The sequence below is a fragment of the Heterodontus francisci genome, chromosome 19 (genome assembly GCF_036365525.1).
Source record: "Heterodontus francisci isolate sHetFra1 chromosome 19, sHetFra1.hap1, whole genome shotgun sequence".
Classification (NCBI taxonomy): domain Eukaryota; kingdom Metazoa; phylum Chordata; class Chondrichthyes; order Heterodontiformes; family Heterodontidae; genus Heterodontus; species Heterodontus francisci.
In genome coordinates, this window is record NC_090389.1 from 36,720,828 (window position 1) to 36,741,826 (window position 20,999).

The 20,999-nt window shown below is 43.2% G+C and overlaps 1 protein-coding gene across 2 annotated transcripts in view; it reads left to right on the top strand.

Annotated features, from left to right (window-relative positions):
• pdzrn3b (PDZ domain containing RING finger 3b) overlaps positions 1-20,999 on the top strand; it is a 408,275-nt gene that overhangs the window by 369,793 nt on the left and 17,483 nt on the right. For both annotated transcript variants that reach the window (XM_068051497.1, XM_068051498.1), the window contains exons 7-8: positions 8,530-8,592; positions 9,352-9,453. In XM_068051497.1, the coding sequence (XP_067907598.1) occupies positions 8,530-8,592; positions 9,352-9,453 (165 nt within the window). The remainder of the gene's footprint in view (positions 1-8,529; positions 8,593-9,351; positions 9,454-20,999) is intronic.

Genomic DNA, 20,999 nt, shown 5'->3' on the forward strand with positions numbered 1-20,999 from the left:
CAAAGTATTTTTTTTTCTTTTTTGTACAGATATCTCTGCAGAGAAAACTTTATTTTTCTTTAAATGGGGTGTGTGTGTGTTGTGTGTGTGTATGTGGCTAATTTAAAAAGGAACTTTCCTATTTCAATCTGTGTGTTAACGCTTTACATCTTTACTGAATAAGTCTTGTTTTATAATAAATTAATAATTTTGTTGTTTGTTAAAGAAACCTGGTTGGTGAATTTTATTCTGAAATAAAAAGAGTATATAATTGGCCATATTGGTAACTGGGTAAACATTTAAGTATATGTTGTGAGCTGTGGAGAAGTGGAACTCGAGAAAGACAGTGCACTCTTCCTGCCTCGGTTGTAACATATAATTGGGGGTTCTGTGCAGGATAACTTAAAGCCAATGAAGTACAATTGTAAGTGGAGTAATAATAATTGAAAAGGGGAAAAGGAAAACACCAGATTTCTTGTGCATTAGAGTAATGTTTACACTACCGGAATGGCTTTGTCAGTAGCTCCGACCATTCTGCGGAGGAAGGACTTATCCCTGAGTGATTTGAAAAAGTTAACGAAGGCTAGGCTAAAAGAATTGGCAGAAAAGTTAGAGTTAAAACCAGGGGCTAAGAAAGCAGACATACTGATGTAATAGCACAGCATTTGAAATTGGAAGAAGGAAAAGGCAATCCAGAAGATAATTCAGTTGAATTAGCTAGAATTCAGTTGCAAATGAAGCACCTTGAACAGGAAAGAGAATTGGAAAAGAAAAAACTTGAACTTGAAAGAGGAAAAGAAATGAGAAAACTTGAACGAGAATTTCAAAAGGAAAGAGAAGAAAGGCAGGGTAGAGAAAGGGAGCATGAAAGGGAATTTCGATTTAAAAAGCTGGAACTAAAACAAGAGGGTGGCCTTGACTCCAGTGAAAATTCCAGTGCGAAAAGACCTGACCACAATCCAGGACCCAGTGGAGAGCTGTTTAAATCCCAAAGTGTGAAGAAAGGGACTTAGAGGCATTTTTCATTTCTTTTGAAAAGATAGCTAAACAAGTGAGGTGGCCAAAAGAAAACTGGACACTGCTCATGCAAAGCAGGTTGATGAGCAGAGCTCATGAAGTTTATGCCATGCTTTCTGAGGAGGCTTCTGCAGATTATGAGATGGCAAAAAGGCTATTCTCGCTGCTTATGAGTCAGTCCCTGAGCCTCACAGGCCGAAATTTTGGAACTTCCACAAACAGCCTGGGAGTTTGAGATGGTAAAGCAAATTAACTTTGATCGTTGGATGTGGGCACTGAAGGTAGGCGCCATGTATGGGACCCTTAGGGAAATAATTCGACTGGAAAAATTTTAAAATTCACTCCTTCTGTTAATAAGAACTCAACTAGAGAACCAGAATGTGTCAACAACCAGACAGGCAGCTGAGATCGCTGATAATTACGAGCTTGTTTACAAGCTGAAACCCTTTTCATGTCACCCGCACAAACACGAGAAGGATAGAAGGTGAGGGGGGTGGGTGGTGAAAGAAAGGCAAGTAACCGGGGACAAGAAGGGATAGCTGGGAATGTCCCGGGATCTCCTCAGGCCAGAAAGGAAGATGCTGAGGTTGGAAGTGAGGTCCGCAAGCCTAACTGTTTCCATTGCCATAAGGTGGGACACCTTCATGCAGAATACTGGAAGTTGTGGGGTAAACCCATGGGATTTGTTGGGGTACACAAGGCCAATGCAGAGAAAGGGGCTCTGGCCGAGAATATGACAGATCTGGCTGTGGCTCTGACTGCAGCTGTAAGGCCAAGTACAAAAATCGCTGTGACTGTGGAGCATGTGAACAAGATACAGGTAAACCTACAGTTATACTTAGAGATATAGGAGCCACCCAAACTCTTTTGCTGGGAAAGGCATGATTTTTCCACCAGAGAGCGTACTGAATGATTTTAGTGAATGATATTGGTGGGGAGTTTCTACCCATACCTCTCAATGGGGTGCACCTGAAGTGTGACCTCATAGACTGAAATTTTTACTTCAGCCACCATAATCGGCAGGGGACGTAAACAATGACAGTCCGCTCATGCGGGCCGCACAATATTAAATGCAGTGGCTCACTTAAATAGCTGTAGCGGACCGCCCACCTCGATGACGTGAAGAGGGTGGGCTATCCGTCCCTGGCAATGGTGTCAGCCACCTTTGCGCAGATGCTGACGCCATTTTTAAAGGGCTTCAAGCCCTAACTTTCAATTTAAATATTTAAAGCTGGATTGTTGTTTAAAAAAATTAAATAAATTAATCTTGACCCTCTCCCACCCCCAGATAACCATAGAATTAATTCCTTGCCCTCTTCCCCACCACCACACCCCCCCCCTGCAAATTACTTAGCTTGTGCACCTGACCTTCCCCCACCAAAGTTCATAAATTGTGCACTGTAACCCTTCCCACCATCCCCTACACCAATGAGATGAGTTTGACCCCGCTCCCCGCCCCACCGGACAGAAAAACTTACCTGCTCCCTCCCCCCCCCCCACTTCCAGTGTTCTGCCTCGGATGCCCAGCCAGGGATCCTAAGGCATGGGAGTGCCGGCCACCAGCACCAATATCACTGAAGGACAGAAGGCAGGAGCGCGACGGTAATTAATTCATTTATTTAAATTATTTTACGTATTTAAATTGTTGTCCCATCGGTGAGCAGCATGGAGGCTGCCACAAAACCTCTCCACTACCAGCAATATGGGGCCAGGCCTTCCCGCGTCGAGGGCCATGGTGGGCCTCTTCCGGAAGCGTTTTCCGCAACCCCCCCCCCCAAACCCCCGCCATGACCCCCAATGTCAGGGGGCCTATAAAATTCAGCCCAAGGTCAGAAAGGTAACCGTCAGAGGTGTCCATAGTTTGCCTGTAGACGGAGATGGCCTACTCCTGGGGAATGATTTGGCCAGAGGAAAAGAAGTAGCTTCTCCAGTAGTCACAGAAAGACCAAGTGGGGCTGGATTTTACCAGCCCCCAATATTGAGGGTCATGGCGGGATGGCCTGGAAAATACCTCCGGGAGAGGCCCGCCACGGGCCTCGACACCAGGAAGGCCCCACTCCATATTACAGGTGGTGGTGAGACATCATGGCGGATCAGGCGGATCAAGGTTCCAATTTTATGTATAAAATTTTTCCGCAAGTTATGGGTAATCTGGGTATAACACAATTAAAGTCTTCAGCTATCACCCACAGACACAAGGGGATTTAGAATGGTACCATCAGACCCTCAAAATGATGATCAGGGCATACTGTCATGAATATCCCCATGATTGGGACAAAGGTCTGGAATTTCTTTTTCTCCCCCGCCCCCCCCCCCCCCAGGGATTCACCTGATGAGTCTACCGGTTTTAGTCCTTTTGAATTAATTTATGGACATGAGATAAGAGGTCCTCTAAAACTAATCAAAGAAAACCTTTTACAACTGAGGATTGCATTTTCCATGTTAGATTATGAATCCGTGTTCCTGGAGCGGCTCACGAGAGCCTGCAAAGTGGCTCAGGAACACCTAACAGCTTCCCAAACAACCATGAAGAAATGGGCAGACAAGCATGCAAGACCTGAACAATTCAACCAGAGGATGAGGTGTTAGTATTACTGGCTTTACAGGGTGAACCTCTGAAAGCATGGTTCAGTGAACCATATAGAGTATTCAAAAGGATTGGTAAAATAAATTATTTGATAGACACCCCAGATCACTGGAAAAAAGAATCGTCTGTGTCATATCACTGCCTGGAGGAGGATAAGCAAGTGCAGGTGTGTCAGGTAGTAGGGACAGTGAAGGATTAAAGGTAGAGTGAGGATGAGGCAGAAGGAGGCCTAGACAATTCTCAAATTGAACCTCCTACTATCAGGTTAGCTAATACTGAATTGTTAGGGAGATTAGACACTATGTTTTCCTATTTAGATGCAGAACAACGAGAAGATCTAACAAGGCTACTTACAGCATTTACAAGAGTCTGTAGGGATAAACCAGAATGTACAACCTTAGCCATTCATGATATGAATGTAGGAGAATCCTCTCCTATAAAAAAGCATCCTTATCGCTTAAGTCCAGAGAAACAGGCCCAGGTGAAATCAGAAATCCAATACATGTTGAAAAACCACCTAATTGAACCCAGTCAAAGCAGCTCGAGTTCCCCAGTCATGTTACTGCCTAAACCTGATGGTTCAACTAAATTTTGCATAGACTACAGAAAGGTTAATGCAGTAACAAAGGCAGACTCCTACCTAATTCCTCACTTGGAAGAGTGTATTGACACAGTTGGCAGTGCCACATTTCTTATTAAAATAGATTTGTGAAAAGGATACTGGAAAGTTCCTTTAACAACCCGAGCTAAAGAAATATCAGCCTTTGTCACACCAGACGGTCTTTTCCAATGCCGAGTGATGCCATTCGGGCTACAAAATGCCCCAGCAACTTTTCAGAAATTAATGAACCAAGTGGTAGACAGTGTTCCTAACTGTGTGGTTTACCTTGATGATGTACTGGTATACAGTTATACTTGGAACAAATAGAGGTTCTATTTAGAAAATTACAGTCAGCTGATTTGATAAACCTTGCCAAAAGTGAATTTGTAAAAGCACGGCTAACCTACCTAGGGCATATAGTAGAGCAAGGACATGTGATGCCAATAACAGCAAAAGTACAAGCATTGATGGAATTACCTGCCCCAATACTAATTGAGAAATCATGAGGTTTTGGGGATGTGTGGTTTCTACCACAAGTTTGTACCAAATTTCAGTACTATAGCTGCTCCACTGATGGATTTGCTACAAAAAAGAAAGCCAAGGTAGTGTAGTCAGGAGAGTGCCAAGCATCTTTTGAGAGGCTGACAGCCATTTTGATCAATGAAACAGTGTTGGCTGCCCCAAATTTCACTCAGCCCTTTAAAGGAGCAATTGGTGCGAGTGACCTGGGGGTCAGTGTAGTCCTGTTACAAGAAGATGAATTGGGCATAGAAAGGCCAGCTTTTCCAAAAAGCTAAGTCGATACCAAAAGAGATATTCAACAGTGGAAAAGGAAACCCTGGGTTTACTGTTAGCTCTTAAGCATTTTGAAGTATATGTGTGCCACGACTACAGAGAAACCCTGGTATATTGATCATAACACCCTAGCCTTTGTGGAAAAATTCAAAAACCAAAATGTCAGACTATTTTGATGGAGTTACTATTGCAGCCCTATCACTTAAAGATTGTGCACATTGCAGGCAAAAATAATGTAATTGCTGATGCTTTGTCTAGAATTTAACTTTGCTTTGAGTTATCTGAGTACAAAGATGGTACAAAGCAGAACTGTATTAGTTACAGTTAAAGAGTAAATAAGAATGAGTGTGTAAATGTGTTTTAATTTTTTTTATTTTCTGTTTTTTTCCATACTTTGTAATAAAATGCATCTAAAAATGGCATTTCATTCCTCCAAGAATGGAGGTGTTCTGAAAGTACTTCCATTTTTAAATATTTTTTGAGGACTCATGTTTGAAGATTGTGAAGATGGATTCATTTGGGATTGAAAAGCTTCCATAGATGCTGGACTTTTGTTTTTTTTAAAAAAGGTCACTGGAAGGACTTGGGGAACTTTGTTTAAAAACAAACCCTTACAGGATGTCACATGCCATAAGCTAAATAAACAGCAAGAGCCTTGGTGACTAGGGGAGTTATTTACAGAGAAGTGACACATCAAGATTTATTGTTGTCAAGTGTTAGTTTCGTTCTGGATATTGTTTTGAGTCAGTTGGGGGGTCAGCCTGCTAAGTGGAAAGACACCAGCTCATCCTTTTTCCACCTATCTAAGAACCCCTGATGCCGCATTTCCCCTGGAAAGCCTGCCAGACTAATCCTCAATGTCGCCTGAAGAGAACTGCTCCACAAAGATCCCAGTGACAGCCGCCTACGTGTATTTGGGATGCCAGAATAAAGGGACAACTGATATCCTTCCATATCTTCTCCTTTTCCTTCAAGAATTAACAAGTATTTGACCAAAGTATTTTTTTTCTTTTTTGTACAGATATCTCTGCAGAGAAAACTTTATTTTTCTTTAAATGGGGTGTGTGTGTGTGTGGGGAGCGGGGGGGGGGGGGGGGAGGGGTGGGTGGTGGCGGTGCTAATTTAAAAGGGAACTTTCATATTTCAATGTGTGTTAATGCTTTGCATCTTTACTGAATAAGTCTTGTTTTATAATAAATTAATCATATTGTTGTTAATTAAAGAAACCTGGTTGTTGGATTTTATTCTGAAATATAAAGAGTATATAATTGGCTGTATTGGTAACTGGGTAAAGTTTTAAATATATGTTGTGAGCTGTGGAGAAGTGGAACTAGAGAAAGACAGAGCGCTCCACCCGCCTCGGTCGTACAGCTTTCGTCTTCATTATGAACCAAACAACTAATTTTTGAATCGCTTGCACCTTCTTAATCAGTCTCCTACATTCAAGTCCAAATCACTGATATATGCCACAAAATGCAAGGGGCTTGGTACTGAACCCTGCGGAATTCCACTGGAAGTGCCCTTCCAGTCGCAAAAACACCCACTGCCCATTACCCTTTACTTCCTGCCACTGAGTCAATTTTGGATCCAACTTGCCACTTTGTCTTGGATCCCATGGGCTTTTACTTTCGTGATCAGTCTGCCATGTGGGACCTTATCAAAAGCCTTGCTAAAATACATATAGACTACATCAAATGCACGTCTTCATTGACCACCCTTGTTACATCCTCAAAAAATTCAGTCATATTAGTCGGACATGACCTTCCCTTAAGAAATTCGTGTTGTCTTTGATTAATCCATGTCTTTCTAAGTGAAGATTTATCCTGTCCCTCTGAATTTTTTCCAATAATTTTCCCACCACCGAGGTTAGGCTAACTGATTTGCAATTATTCGGTCTATCCCTTTCTCCCTTGTTAAACAATGGTATAATGTTATCTGTCCTCCAGTCTTCTCACAGCATACCTGTAGCTTGAGAGGATTGTACAATGATGGTCAGAGCCTCTGCTATTTCTTCTCTCACTTCCCTTAACAGCCTAGGATACATTTTGTTAGGGCCTATGGATTTAGCCGCTTTCAAAGATGTCAAACCCCTTAATACTTCCTCTCTCACCATGTTAATTTCATCTATTATTTCATACTCCTCCTCCCTGACTTCAATGTCTGTACCATCCCTCTCTTTTGTGAAAACAGGTGCAAGGTATTCATTAAAAACCATACCAACGTCCTCCACCTCCACACACATGTTACCCTTCTGGTCCTTAATAGGCCCTATTCTTTTGTTATCATCTTGCTCTTTATTGTATTTATAAAAAAAATTTTGGTTTTTCCTTGATTTTATTTGCCAATATTTTAATGCCCTCTCTTTGCTTTCCTAAATTCCTTTTTAATTTTGCCTCTACATTTTTTATACTGCTCTAGGTTTTCTGTAGTATTGAGCCCTCGGTATCTGACGTAAGCTTCCCTTTTTTCCCCCTATCCTCTCCTTTAAGCCCCTTGACATCCAGGGGGCTCTGGATTTGTAAGTCCCACCTTTTTCTTTAAGGGGGAACATACTTGCTCTGAACCCTCACTATCTTTTCCTTAACTACCTTCCACTGATCTCGCACTGATTTACCTTCAAGTCCACTTTAGCTAAATCACATCTCAGCTTAGTAAATTAGTTTTCCCCCAGTTGAGAACTTTTATCCCTGGTATATCTTTGTCCTTTTCCATAACTATCCTAAATTAACTGAATTATACTCACTTTCACCAAAGTGCTCCTCAACTGATACCTCTTCCACCTGCCCAGCTTCATTCACCAAAACCAAGTCAAGAGCCAGCCCCTCTCTCGTTGGGCTTGCAATGCACTGGCTAAAAAAGTTCTGAATGCATTTTAAGAATTCTACTCCCTCTGTGCCTTTCACATTAATTCTATCCCAGTTAATATTAGGGTAGTTGAAATACCCCACTATTACTGCCCTATTGTTTTTGCACTTCTCGGAGATTTGCCTACATATTTGCTCTTCTATCTCCCTCTGACTGTTTGGGGTCTATAGTACACTCCCAGTTGTGTGATTACCTCTTTTTTGTTCTTCAGTATGGTAGTGGAGGCAACGTGCTTGGAATTATCTAAGAAACATTTAGATGTTGTGAGGGAATATTAATAAGTTGTTTCTGGATGTATGGACTAAAACGCAGGAAAGGACCTTCCTCAGGTGTATCTGGCTTCTGATGTACAAAATAAACAAAAATTGGCTTTATTTTAGGAGGCATCAGAAAGTTCTAGGATGTGGCTTTGCATCCGTAATTACCTCTGTATTGATTTACCAATCTTAGTTGTGAGGAGATGCAGAGCAGATACATCTTTTCCCCCTCAAAATAATGAGAAAATTTGAATATTAACTGGTAAACCTACAAGTTGCCAGTCACAGAGCAACATGGCAGAGAATTGTGAACAATACACCTGCTCTCTAGATCATGAATGCTGCTTGATGCAAGCTAACATTGGAAAGGGGAAGCAGAAAAGTAATGATTAACCATACCTTAAAAGAAAAATAAATATTTATTTCAGATTGATCCCAACAGTATTGCAGCAAAAGATGGCCGCATAAGGGAAGGGGACCGAATAATTCAGGTAAAGCTATGCTCGTTCTGGTAACATGGGTATGAGAGTGTATTTGTCTGTGTCTATATTTACGTATATTTTATATTTTCTAGAAATTTACCTTGTATAGTTTAACAGTGACATAGTTAGACCTTACAAGAAAACCTCCTATCCAAAACTTTACAATGAAAATGGTCCTCAATGTTGTTCTGATGCATGCTACATTCAAATAGTTGTAAAAATGCAATTAGGCAGTTTCACAAGTATGATGACCAAATTATTGTGGCCTCAGGTTTTTAACACAATTGTTACAGTCTTTAAAATGTTAATTCCTGCTATTTCAACACTGCACACTATCACCTATGCTTTTCTTTCTGAGAGGTAAAAAGAGTAAAAATCACCAGGGACCAGGGACTGACTCATACATTTTAGTAACTAGTTAAGAGAAGTACTGAGGTGGGCCTAATATCAGATCGCATATATTTTGTGCGCAATCATTTTTATTTTACTTTTTGTGTACATCAAATGCTGCTGAGAATTTACTAATACATTTCTGAGGCTGGAGCTCCTGAACAAATAAATGTTTGATTTAAACCTGAAAAGACAAGAGCTTGGATTCCTTTTTATTTAATCAGGTTATTATGTAATTCTCCCATTTGGAATAAACTAATTAATGGTATTTGTCAAGGAAGCATACAGTTTGATGGCTAATCACTTCCTTTCACCACTTCAATCAGTTAAGTCTATTATATTTAAGTCAATTAAATTGTGGTTATGTATCATCTGTAGATAAATGGTATTGAGATCCAAAACCGAGAGGAAGCAGTGGCCTTGCTTACCAGTGAGGAAAGCAAAAACATTTCTCTGCTTTTGGCACGGCCTGAGATGCAGGTAAGGGAATTCAAGTCTTTGCCTAACAGATCATTCATTATGAAATTGCAAAGTCCGTACGTGAACCCCAGCTTATCTCATGTCTGCATGCACACACTCACTCACACACTGGCACAGCCATATGATGGCCACAATACGTTTAGCATTTTATCAATGAACATTTGATAACTCGAGTTAAGGAGGAAAATAAATATACATATATATGCAGTCAAAAGAAACTTATCTGAATTAAAAAGTAAAAAAGGTTGAATAAAATGTGAAAATTCTCAACGGTAAAATTGTCCTGTGTCGATGTCCCCTCACAAAAATAAACAGTAATAAACACAGATGCAGTTGGAATTTCCTTAGGGCTTCTTCCACTCAGGTACCATAACTGTGCTGAAGGTACAACAGCAAAGCAGAAGTCCTGAGGAAATTCCTCATGATGATTTTGAGTTTGTGCATTTTTGCAGCAGTAAAATCATTGTATCTTTCATGAATATGAAGAGGCCATCATTTCAGTCTTATGAGCTTGCTTTCTTTTCATCTCATACGTAGTTGGTGAGCATTTTATTATGTTTTTCAGGAATGTTTCAATCCACTTCACAGAGTGGACACAATTTTCCCAGGCTGTTGGGGGCAGGTTTGGGGGGTGAGCTGGGTTGGGAGGTCCCAGTAAAGGACATCAGGTTGGGATCCTGATATGATCCCTTGGCGCTTGGGAGTCCAGCAGGAAACTCCCATGGGTCCGGTGGGAAGTCAATTTTGGTAAATTAAAAGGCAGTTATGAGCCTTTTTAAGCATGGAATCCCTCTTTGCCAACAGCACATGGGTTACGGGCTGTGTCTGCAACTCGCCAGGCGCGTGCACAGTGGGAAACAATTGTAGGGTGAAACTGGCATGGTATGAACAGTATAAAGGCTGAAACTGGTAAGCCTGTGGTCAGCCACACTGAAAGGCTTGTGCTGACAGAAGCAGTTCCTTCAGTCTAAAATCACTGATTTCATTGGGAACAGCAACGTTGTGCAACCTATTGCAAGTGCCTTGCCTACACTGAGGGTCATCTCATGTTATTGCCTGTGAGACTTCCTTGTAACATGGGAACTACATATTCTGAAGTTGCTTGGACCTCTGAAGAGGAGGTGCAGCTTGCTTCAGCTCAGCAGCCACAGCAATGGGGCAGAAACTCCAGCAGCAGCAGCTGCCTTCTTCACAGCCACATGCAGCTGGACGGAACAGAGGGAATGGACATAGGGCTGCACCTCAAAGGAGGTAATACCTTTAGCACAGGGTCTTTAGGCCAAGGGTCAGCTTTGGGTTATATTCGACGTTCTGGAAGAATAGGCAGAAAGGAAAAGGAGGTGGGGCAGCTTTTTTATTAAAGGAAGGGATCAGTGCGGTTGTGAGTAATGATATAGGTGTAATAGATCGTGATGTAGAATCAGTTTGGGTGGAAATAAGAGATAGCAAGGGAAAGAAAGCACGGGTGGGAGTGGTCTATAGGCCCCCAAGGAGTTGCCTCTCTGTAGGACAAAATATTAATCAGGAAATAATGGAGGCGTGTAAGAAGGGCACTGCAATTTTCATGGGTGATTTTCATCTGCATATAGACTGGACAAATCAAATTGGCGCGGGTAGCATGGAAGACGAATTTGTAGAGTGCATCAGGGATTGTTTCTTAGAACAATACGTTGCAGAACCTACCCGGGAACAGGCTATTTTAGATTTGGTAATGTGTAATGAGGTAGGATTAATCAGAGATCTCGTAGTTAAGGATCTTGTAGAGGGAAGCGATCATATCATGGTAGCCTCTCATGACCTCTACAGCTGCTTGGAAGAAGGCCTCTGCCCAAGAGGAGCAGCTGGCCACCCATTGCCCGTGGCTGCCAAGGTGACCACAGCCCTTGATTTCTCTGTGTCCAGGTCCTTCCTGGGCTTGACTGCTGATATATGTAGGACCTCGCAATCTGTAGCTCACATCTGCATCAGCCATGTCACCGATGCCTTGTTTGCAAGGGCTTCCAACTACATCAAGACAGATGAGGCCAGTCAAACCAATAGTGCTATCCGTTTTGCTTCCCATGGGGGATTTCCACAGGTCCAGCAGGTTGTAGACTGCACCCATGCACCAGCATTACAGCCAGACGTATTTGTAAATCGGAAGGGATTCCATTCCTTTAATATGCAGCTGATATGTGATCACCACAAGAAGATAATGGAAGTGTGCGTCAGGTATCCAGGGAGCTGCCATGACTCATTCATCTTTTGGCAGTCTCAGATTTTGCAGCTCTTCTCTGCACCAGACAGCCTCAGCAGTTGGCTCCTGTGGATCAAGGGATACCCAAGGCCTCGTCGTGACCCCAGTGAGGAACCCAACCATTGGTTTGCTCAAATTGAGGTTTCACTGCCTTGGCCGATCTGGATATGCCCTGCAATATGCCTCAACAAGGGTCTCCAGGATTGTAGTGGTCTGCTGTGCTTTGCACAACATGGCGCTGAAGAGAGGACTGGAGCTGGCACCAGAGGAAGGTGGAGAGCGCCCAGCATCTTCAGAGGACAAAGTGCCATTGGTGCCTGCAGCCGCAGACTTGCCTGCCCAAGAGGCCCACGAAGTCCTTATTCAAGCGCACTTCACTTGAGAAGTGTGCTTGCAGCATTGAAAACTTCCCATCATGCCCCGCTGTGCAAACCGTGCCCTTCCACCACCACCAAATCTCCCTACAGACACCCAGTGAACCATCACATTCACAGCCTTATCTCCTCGTCAAGGCGGCTCGTGCAATTCACCAGAATTAAACTGACCAGGGTCAGTGGGGGATCCAACAAAGTAGATGCCATGACAATGCGTAGTTCACAAAAACTCAGGGCAGGAATTTCAAACCCCGCTAAGAGTGGTAACAGCAGCGAGCACAATTTGAAGATCGCGTTCTCAGCGGTCGCACTGGGTCCCACCGCCTCTGGAATGTGATGCAGTTTTTGAAGTGCTGCCGGCAGAGAGGGAACAGGTCGATGCTCGCCTCCAATTAATTGCCTGTTGAGCTCATTAAAGAGCTCATTAACAGGCTTGTCAGGAGTAGGGAGTTAGTTTTAAAGACTGGGAACGGGGAAATGCATAGGCGGGAACATGACAGGGTTGTGAAGACATGAGCATTGGGGAGGGAGATGAGGGCTATAGGAAGGGCTGATTAAATTCAAGCAGAGGCAGCAAATAAAGCTTAGCTGCCTCAGATGTGTCTCAGTGTGGATATTGTTGAAGCTGGAAGAGTTAAAAGTAACATTGGAGAGTGCCATGAAACCAGATAGGGAAGTGAGCCCGCTGGAATCACAGTGGCAGCTAGGGTTGGCACGGAAGGCCTGGGGTGAACGTGCAAAACCCAGCTGAGGGAGTTCAGATGGGAACAGGCTACTCTAAAATTGGACAGAGCATCCAGGATCTGTGGTAGATACAACCTCCTGGAAATCAGGAGGCCAGAGGAGCACAGCAGGAAGCTGCAAGAAGAGGTGCACAGCCCAAGAGTCAGCTACCTGCAAATGACAGAGTGCCAGTGTCATAGGAGGCTAAGCCTATCCAGGCAGATGGTCTCAGTCCTGTCTGCTCTGATTCACAATGACCTGAGGTCTCACAGCCCCTTACCTACAGTCGGCAAGGTCTCCAGTGCCCTGAATTTCTGTAAAACCAGGTCATTCCAAGGATCAGCTGTAGACCTAGGTGGCATCTCTCAGTTGGCATCTCATTAGGCAGGTCATAGCTGCCCTTTTCAGGTGTGCAGGGACTACAGCCACTTTGACACAGATGGGCCTGTGCGACCACAGAGGGCATTGGGATTTGACACCATTGATGGATTCCTTCAGGTGTAGGGGGGATCAACAATTGTACTTGTGTGGCCATCAAGGCAGCCAGTGATCAGCCAGTGAGATCCATCAACAGGAAGGGCTTCCACTCCCTCAATGTCCAATTGGTCCATGAGCACAAGAGCTTCCTCTATGTGGGCACTCACTTTCCTGGCAGTCCAGGCTGCCTCTGTCTTTCACTCCATTCCCCAAAGTGCATGGCTGGCTCCAAGGGGTCAAGGCAAATCCCTTGAAGACATGGCTACTGATCCCTCTACGGGAGCCCCAAATGGAGGTACCAAGGCGAAACAACCAATGCCACCTGCTCAGCAGGCCAACCATTGAGCAAGCCATCCGGTTTCTGAGGATGCAAATCTGGTGCTTAGTAGCACCCTCCAGTACCCTCCTGCAAGGGTCTTGGTCATTGTGATGGTCTGCTGTGCTTCCATAACATGGCCCTTCAGAGATGTGTGGACCTTGAGGACAGCGAGTCCCTGAAAGGAGACAGGTCATCGGTGGGGGGAGGAGGTAGAGGGGGATAACACTGAACAGAGAGGTGCCCCTGCTGCACGACAAGGTGACCTCCTGCCACCCTCCGGAAGGAGGGCCTCCCTCCTCTCCCTTATGGTCTCCACCTTTAGATCCAGGTGGTCATCAATGAGGGAAGGGTCTGCCCTGTCCCTAGTGCCAGACCTGCAACTCCCCTGTGACATCTCGCTTCCCTCTGGTGCTGTGGAAGGCAGATCTCTCCCTCAGGACAACCAGCAGCCTCAATGATGGCTGCCACAGAAGTCTACATGAGCCCCATATTTGATATGACCCGCTGCCATTTCACAATCCCACTGCCTTTAAGAGGACAGGAAACTCGTCTACATACAAATTCACATTTTTCCACTTGAAAATTGCAATCTGAATCAGTTTCCCAGAGGTGGCAGGTTTTCGACCAAAAACCAAACCAGGCTCCTGTTTTGAAAATCTAGCCTTCAGTCTTTCATTCAGATGAACAGCATCAATGGAACGCTAACAGTGTTATAAGCACCCAAGTGATTCCTTTTGTGCAACTAAGACCTTTTCCTCGTACATTTTATTTTTTTTTATTTTTTTTTTTATTTTTAGAGATACAGCACTGAAACAGGCCCTTCGGCCCACCGAGTCTGTGCCGACCATCAACCACCCATTTATACTAATCCTACACTAATCCCACATTCCTACCACATCCCCACCTGTCCCTACATTTCCCTACCACCTACCTATACTAGGGGCAATTTATAATGGCCAATTTACCTACCAACCTGCAAGTCTTTTGGCTTGTGGGAGGAAACCGGAGCACCCGGAGAAAACCCACGCAGACACAGGGAGAACTTGCAAACTCCACACAGGCAGTCCCCAGAATTGAACCCGGGTCGCTGGAGCTGTGAGGCTGCAGTGCTAACCACTGTGCCACTGTGCCGCCCCTTTTCTTTTACTTCTATGTGGTGTTACCCCTGTGGCTTTAGCAGAACTAGAGGCAGGCTGCTCATTTCCTTGCTCTGACATGAGATGTCCATGGCGGGCATCCTCTGGGTTTTGGAGCCCGTGTGGGCCCTGCCAAAGACTGCCCCACCTGCAGCTGTGCAATGGTAGACTGGGTCATCGCTGCAGGATGCAGTGTGTGCAGCTCTGTCCGAGGGGGTGAGGGCAAGAACCATGAAGTGGGGTGCCTTGAGAAGAGCCCCCACTGCCATCAGCCCTTTTTCCATCTTCTCTCTCGGGGCCCGTCTGCACGTCCCTGCTAACCAAGAGTAGGAGGGCCCTTGGCTGTGTGTGAGTCTGGCGTTCAGCCACCAAGACGATGCTTTGATCGATGTTGTGTAAACTAGCATTAGTGTGGGCCTGCAGTGCCTGATCTCTATGAGGTTGGCCACTCTTTCAATGGAGGTGGTCAACAGCACAAATGCCTGAGGCATCGCAGCACTCATACTATAGATGGGGTCTTCTATTTTCTGTGCAAGGGTGTGCACTGCCTCTGGAAATTCTGGCAAATGCACACACATTTCCTGTTGCTGCTCCACAAGTACCCATTTAGTGTATGACTTCAGCATCAGGTTCCAGCTAAGCAGAGCTTGTAGTGTCCTGCACCCTCTGATGAGAACACTCCACTGCTGTCCCTGTCTCCACCACCTGCTCCTGCTCACATGTGCTGTGCTCCTCATCATGTGCTGCTCTATCTAACTGATGAGCTGGACCCACCGAGGTGTCTGTACCTGTGCTGGTGGAGGGTGCGCGGGAGCCATGTGACGATACATCCTCAGAGTCCTACTCCTCCTCTGTTGTTCATATTAGTTAGTTAGTTAGAGATACAGCACTGAAACAGGCCCTTCGGCCCACCGAGTCTGTGCCGACCATCAACCACCCATTTATACTAATCCTACACTAATCCCATATTCCTACCACATCCCCACCTGTTCCTATATTTCCCTACCACCTACCTATACTAGGGGCAATTTATAATGGCCAATTTACCTATCAACCTGCAAGTCTTTTGGCATGTGGGAGGAAACCGGAGCCCCCGGAGGAAACCCACGCAGACACACGGAGAACTTGCAAACTCCACACAGGCAGTACCCAGAATTGAACCCGGGTCACTGGAGCTGTGAGGCTGTGGTGCTAACCACTGCGCCACTGTGCCGCCCACAGACTTGTTAGCAATGTTGAAATTCATGAGATTAAATGGGCTGTGGCAGCATGAATACAAAATTAGCTAAGGAATAGAAAGTTTTGTGTGACAAAAACAAGTCACAAGACCAAACTCTTGACAAAATTAGTATTTATATTCCTAGGCCTGTTTTAACACACAAGCAACTTTATGTAGCTTTTTCCAGAGTGAGAAGTTTTAATTCTGTTCACATCTTTGATGAAAGAATAACTAGAAATCCTGTATTTAAAGAAGGACTGTTGCAATAACGATGCTAATTTGTGTGCAAAAATTTTGTGAGTCTCTGCTAGTTCAAAATAAAAAGTTGTAGTTCATAGAATCATAGAATGATACAGCATAGAAGGCGGCCATTTGGCCCACCTTGTTTGTGCCAGCTCTTTGAAAGAGATGTCCCATTCGTCCCACTACCCTGCCCTTTCCCCATAACCTTGAACATTTTCCTCCTTCTAGTATTTATCTAGTTCCCTTTTGAAAGTTGTTATTGAATCTGCTTCCACCTCCCTTTCAGGCTGTGTATTCCAGATCACAACAACTCCACATAAAAGGAATTCTCCTCATCTTCCCTCGGATTCTCTTGCCAATTGCCTTAAATCTGTGTCCTCTGGTTACTGCCCCTTCTGCCAGTGGGAACAATTTCTCCCTATTTACTCCATCAAAACCCTTCTTGATACTGAACACTTCGATCAAATCTTGTCTTAACCGTCTCTGCTTATTGGAGAACAACCCCAGCTTCTCTACTCTGTCCACGTAACTGAAGCCCCGCATCGCTGGTACTGTGCCTCTCTAAGGCCTTGGCATCCTTCCGAAAGTGTGCTGCCCAGAATTGGACACAGTATTCCAGCTGGGACCAGTTCAGCATAATTTCCTTGCCTTTGTATCCTATGCCTCTGTTTATAAAGCCAAGGATCCCATCTGCTTTTTAGCTGCCTTATTAACTTGGCGTGCCACCGTCAAAGATTTGTGTAAGTACACCCGCACATGCCTTTGTTCCTGCACCCCCTTTAAGTTTGCAGCGTTTAGTTTATATTGCATCTCCTCATTCTTCCTACTAAAATGCGTCGCTTCATTGTACACTGTCTCTGCTCATTTTCCCAGCCGGTCTGTACCCCACTGAAGTCTGTTACTATCATCCTCGGTGTTTACTACAATTCTGAGTTTTCGGTCATCTGCAACCTTTGAAATTATGTCCTGTATACCCAAATCCAGGTCATTAATACTATATGAAGAGCAGTGGTCTGAATACCAACACCTCCCATCTAAAAACAAAAGTTCACCACTACTCTCCACTTTCTATTCCTTAGCTAATTTTGTATTCATGCTGCCACAGCCCATTTAAGCTCATGAATTTCAACGTTGCTAACAAGTCTATTATGTGGTAGTTCATCAGACACCTTTTGAAAGACCATATGCAACATCAACCATACGACCTTCATCACCCCTCTCTGTTATTTCAACAAGAACTCAAATCAAGTTAGTCGAACACAATTTACCTTGAACAAATCCATGCTAACTGCCATTTATTAACCCATATTTTTCTAAGTGGCATTTAATTTTGTCTCAGGTTATAGTCTTTCAAAGTATCCCAACCACTAGCATTAGGCTGACAGGTTTATCGCTCCCCTGTTATGAACAGAGGTGGATCATATGCAATCCTCCTGCACAGCTCCTATAATTAAAGATGATTAGAAGATTGAGGCCACAGCTTTCCATCGAACTGGGTGACTTTTCTACTTTAAGCACTGCCAACCTTTTGAGTACCTCCTCTTTATTTTTATCCTCTCCCATTTCTCTACTGCCTCTACTTTACTGTGATATTAGCAGCATCCTCTTCTTTAGTGAATATGAATGCAAAGTACTCATTTAGTACCTCCGCTATGCCCTCTGCCTCCACAAGAAGATCTCCTTTTTGGTCCCCAATCAGCCCCACCTTTCCATTAACTATCTTTTTACCATTTAAATGTTTATAAGAGACTTCTGGGTTCTCTTTTATGTTACCCACTAGTTTATTCTCATAGCCTTCTTTATTTCCATTTTCAGTTCTCTCCTGTACTTTCGGTATTCAGCTTGAGTTTCAACTGTATTATGAGCCTGGCATGTATCATAAGCCTCCTTTTTCTCTTTCATTTTAATCTCCATATCTTTAGTCATCTAATGAGCTTTAGCTTTGGATGCCTTTTCTTTTCCTCTTGAGAATGTGTCTACTCTGTACCCAAACTATCTCCTCTTTGAAGGCCTCCCATTGCTCATTTACTGTTTTGCCTACCAATCTTCGATTCCAATCCACCTGCGCCCGATCCCCTTTCAATTCACTGAAATTAGCCCTCCTCCTGTTGAGTACTTTCACATTTGATTGTTCTTGATCCTTCTCTGTGACTGTTAACCATAGTTTTTCTTTCTTTTCTGAGTTTTCTTTCCTGTTTTCTGCCGCCTTCTGTGAAGACTGTGACTGAAGTTATGTGCCCTGGCAGCCATCTGAAACCACTCCCAAATGCTTCATATGTGGGATTAGGATGCAATTTTCAACATGTAATAATTTGAAACTTATAGGCAGTACACTTCAAATTTCTGATTTGTAGCTGTGAGCAGGCAAGGCTTCCCCAGCAGCACAGACTTGTAAGATTATCCATTAAATCTCTTCAGCCTTTTGGACCATTGGAACCGCACCACCAAGTCCAGACTTGTCCCGAACAAATGTCCACATATGCTACTTACCAGGAGGGAGGTCACCAATGCCAGGTGTGGAATATTCACGTTTCTATTTGGCTCTGAGGAAGCCTACATGAATTCCTCATTAATTACCATAACAACATAAAATCAACAATTTTTCCTACTTTTCACAGATGTTCAGTAACTCATTTTTGAAGAAGTGTGGAATCTTAGATGAGAATTCCTGCTTTCTACCAGCATGCTTTGGATCACATTGAGCTGGAGTTTTACTAACCCAAGGATGAAATACAAACAGCATGAGACTACTTACTGGACCATGTCCCATTACTCATGCTTTAAGTCCATTCATCAGTCAGACTGAAATTTGATTCCTAAGTCAGATGGCTGCTATTGTGTCAATACACAATCTGTATCGTTTGGATGCCAGATAGTATAACTGCAGCCTAATTTCAATACTAATTGGTAGGCTAAAATGAAAATAAATATCTAAATTAAAAGGTTAATTAACATGTACACATTTTAAAGATGTTCCTAAGTTAATTACAGTTATTGTCATTGTAAAACTGATCCTGCCCCATTGCTTTTCATTCTGCAAGTTAACCCAATTCTGATGATCATGTCAGACATCATCCCAGAAGAGACATTTCCTAAAAAGATAAAATTCAGCAGGTAAAATTTCTAATGAATTGCTGCTGCCTGAAAGAAGAAAACATTGATGACTTTTTAACATATCAATCTATTTAATACCAGAAAATTGCTTCTTTATAAATTCCTCCAGCATGTGGCAATAGTAAGGAATAGTGCTTGATCCTCATTTGCACAGGTTTGTTAAGCTGTCCATTTATATGTTTCTTTTGTGGACAATCATATCTATATCTCTGCACCATTAGCTCTGTTGCATGGGCTTGGAATGTTAAATCTCCCTCTTTGCACTTATGCAGTAAGTCTGTTGAATCGGGTCAGTTATAACATCACTGATCTGAACTGTTGCCCATGCTAGGTCTTTAGAGGAAAGGTTTGTTGTGCCTTTTCTGGTCCTAAAGAGGACTGTGTCTGTGGAAGTCCATGAATTTTGGAGATAATAGTCTGGATTTTTCAATGAAGATAATGGTGAGGCTAAAAGCGCTTACTGTTATTAATGTGTAATTCAAACAACAACCTCCAGTGACCCACATGCACAGTGAAACACGTAAATCCTGAAGTTCCTGTCTGAGTTGCCCTGCTGTTCCAGAAACTACAGGATAATGGTATCACTCTGAGAGGCATACCATTGAAATACACGGAATGACCTGAAAAATATTGTTACGACCGAGGCGGGAGGAGTGCACTGTTAATTCAGTCCCATGTCTCCACAGGTCACAACATATCAATAACTTTTCCCATGAACTGAAACAGCCAATTCGATACTCTATTTGTGCCCAGAATAAAGCACACCAACCAGGTTTCTTTAATAAACAGTAAAATTATCCATTTATTATAAAAGCAAGTCTGAACCAATAATGAAGTAAATATATACGTGAATTGAAATATTAAAGCTCTGTATTATTACCCTAGCCCTCATGTACACGCACATACATCCAAAAACCAGTTATCTGGGGGAAAAAGAGATTTTTGTTTACAGCTGTTTCAAAGGAATAAAAAAAAACTTATGCTGAAGCGAAGAGATGGAAGTCCTTTGGTTTGGTAAGGTGTCCCAAAGTTGAATAGTTGGATGCCACTCGGAGTCTTTCCAGGCAAGGTTGATGAACAGTCTTATTTGGGTAGGTGTTCAAAGAAATTCAATTTCAGAAGTTTCACATAGGTCTTCCATCAGGTGTGCAGCAACAGGTGTCAGTTCTCTCACACAGTCAATGCAAAAGTCCCTTTTTAAAAATGCAAGCATTCAGGGTTTCTTAAAAATGCAGGAGGCAAGAGTACCACTTCATATGGGCTTTTGCTTTTCACTAGCAGGGATTCTTCAAAGAGAGTTAATAGCTATGTGTTTTTTCTTCTGATCTCCTGGCAGGTCCATATGCAGATTCCAACTGCCTGCTTTTAGTCCAAAAAACAGCATCTTTTAACAGTTCAAAATGAAACTACACTTTCCAAGCAAGACCCATGGCAATCATGAATTCTCTCTTGTCACAACAAAGGGTAGCTCCTGCTACGTTTACTGGAAATGATATGCTTTCCAGAAAAAACTTGTTTACTTGTCAATCTTCTTTTTTAAAAAAGCCCAAAGGTCAGCCTCTTCAATTTTAAAAATACAGATTCCAAGTTTTAACAAAAAATATATGGAAATTCCATAACAATATGAATTAAACTTGCCAGAAAATGTTAGGGCTCGTCCATTCCAGAGTGAGTATACTTTTAATAGTGTGATACGTTTTAATTA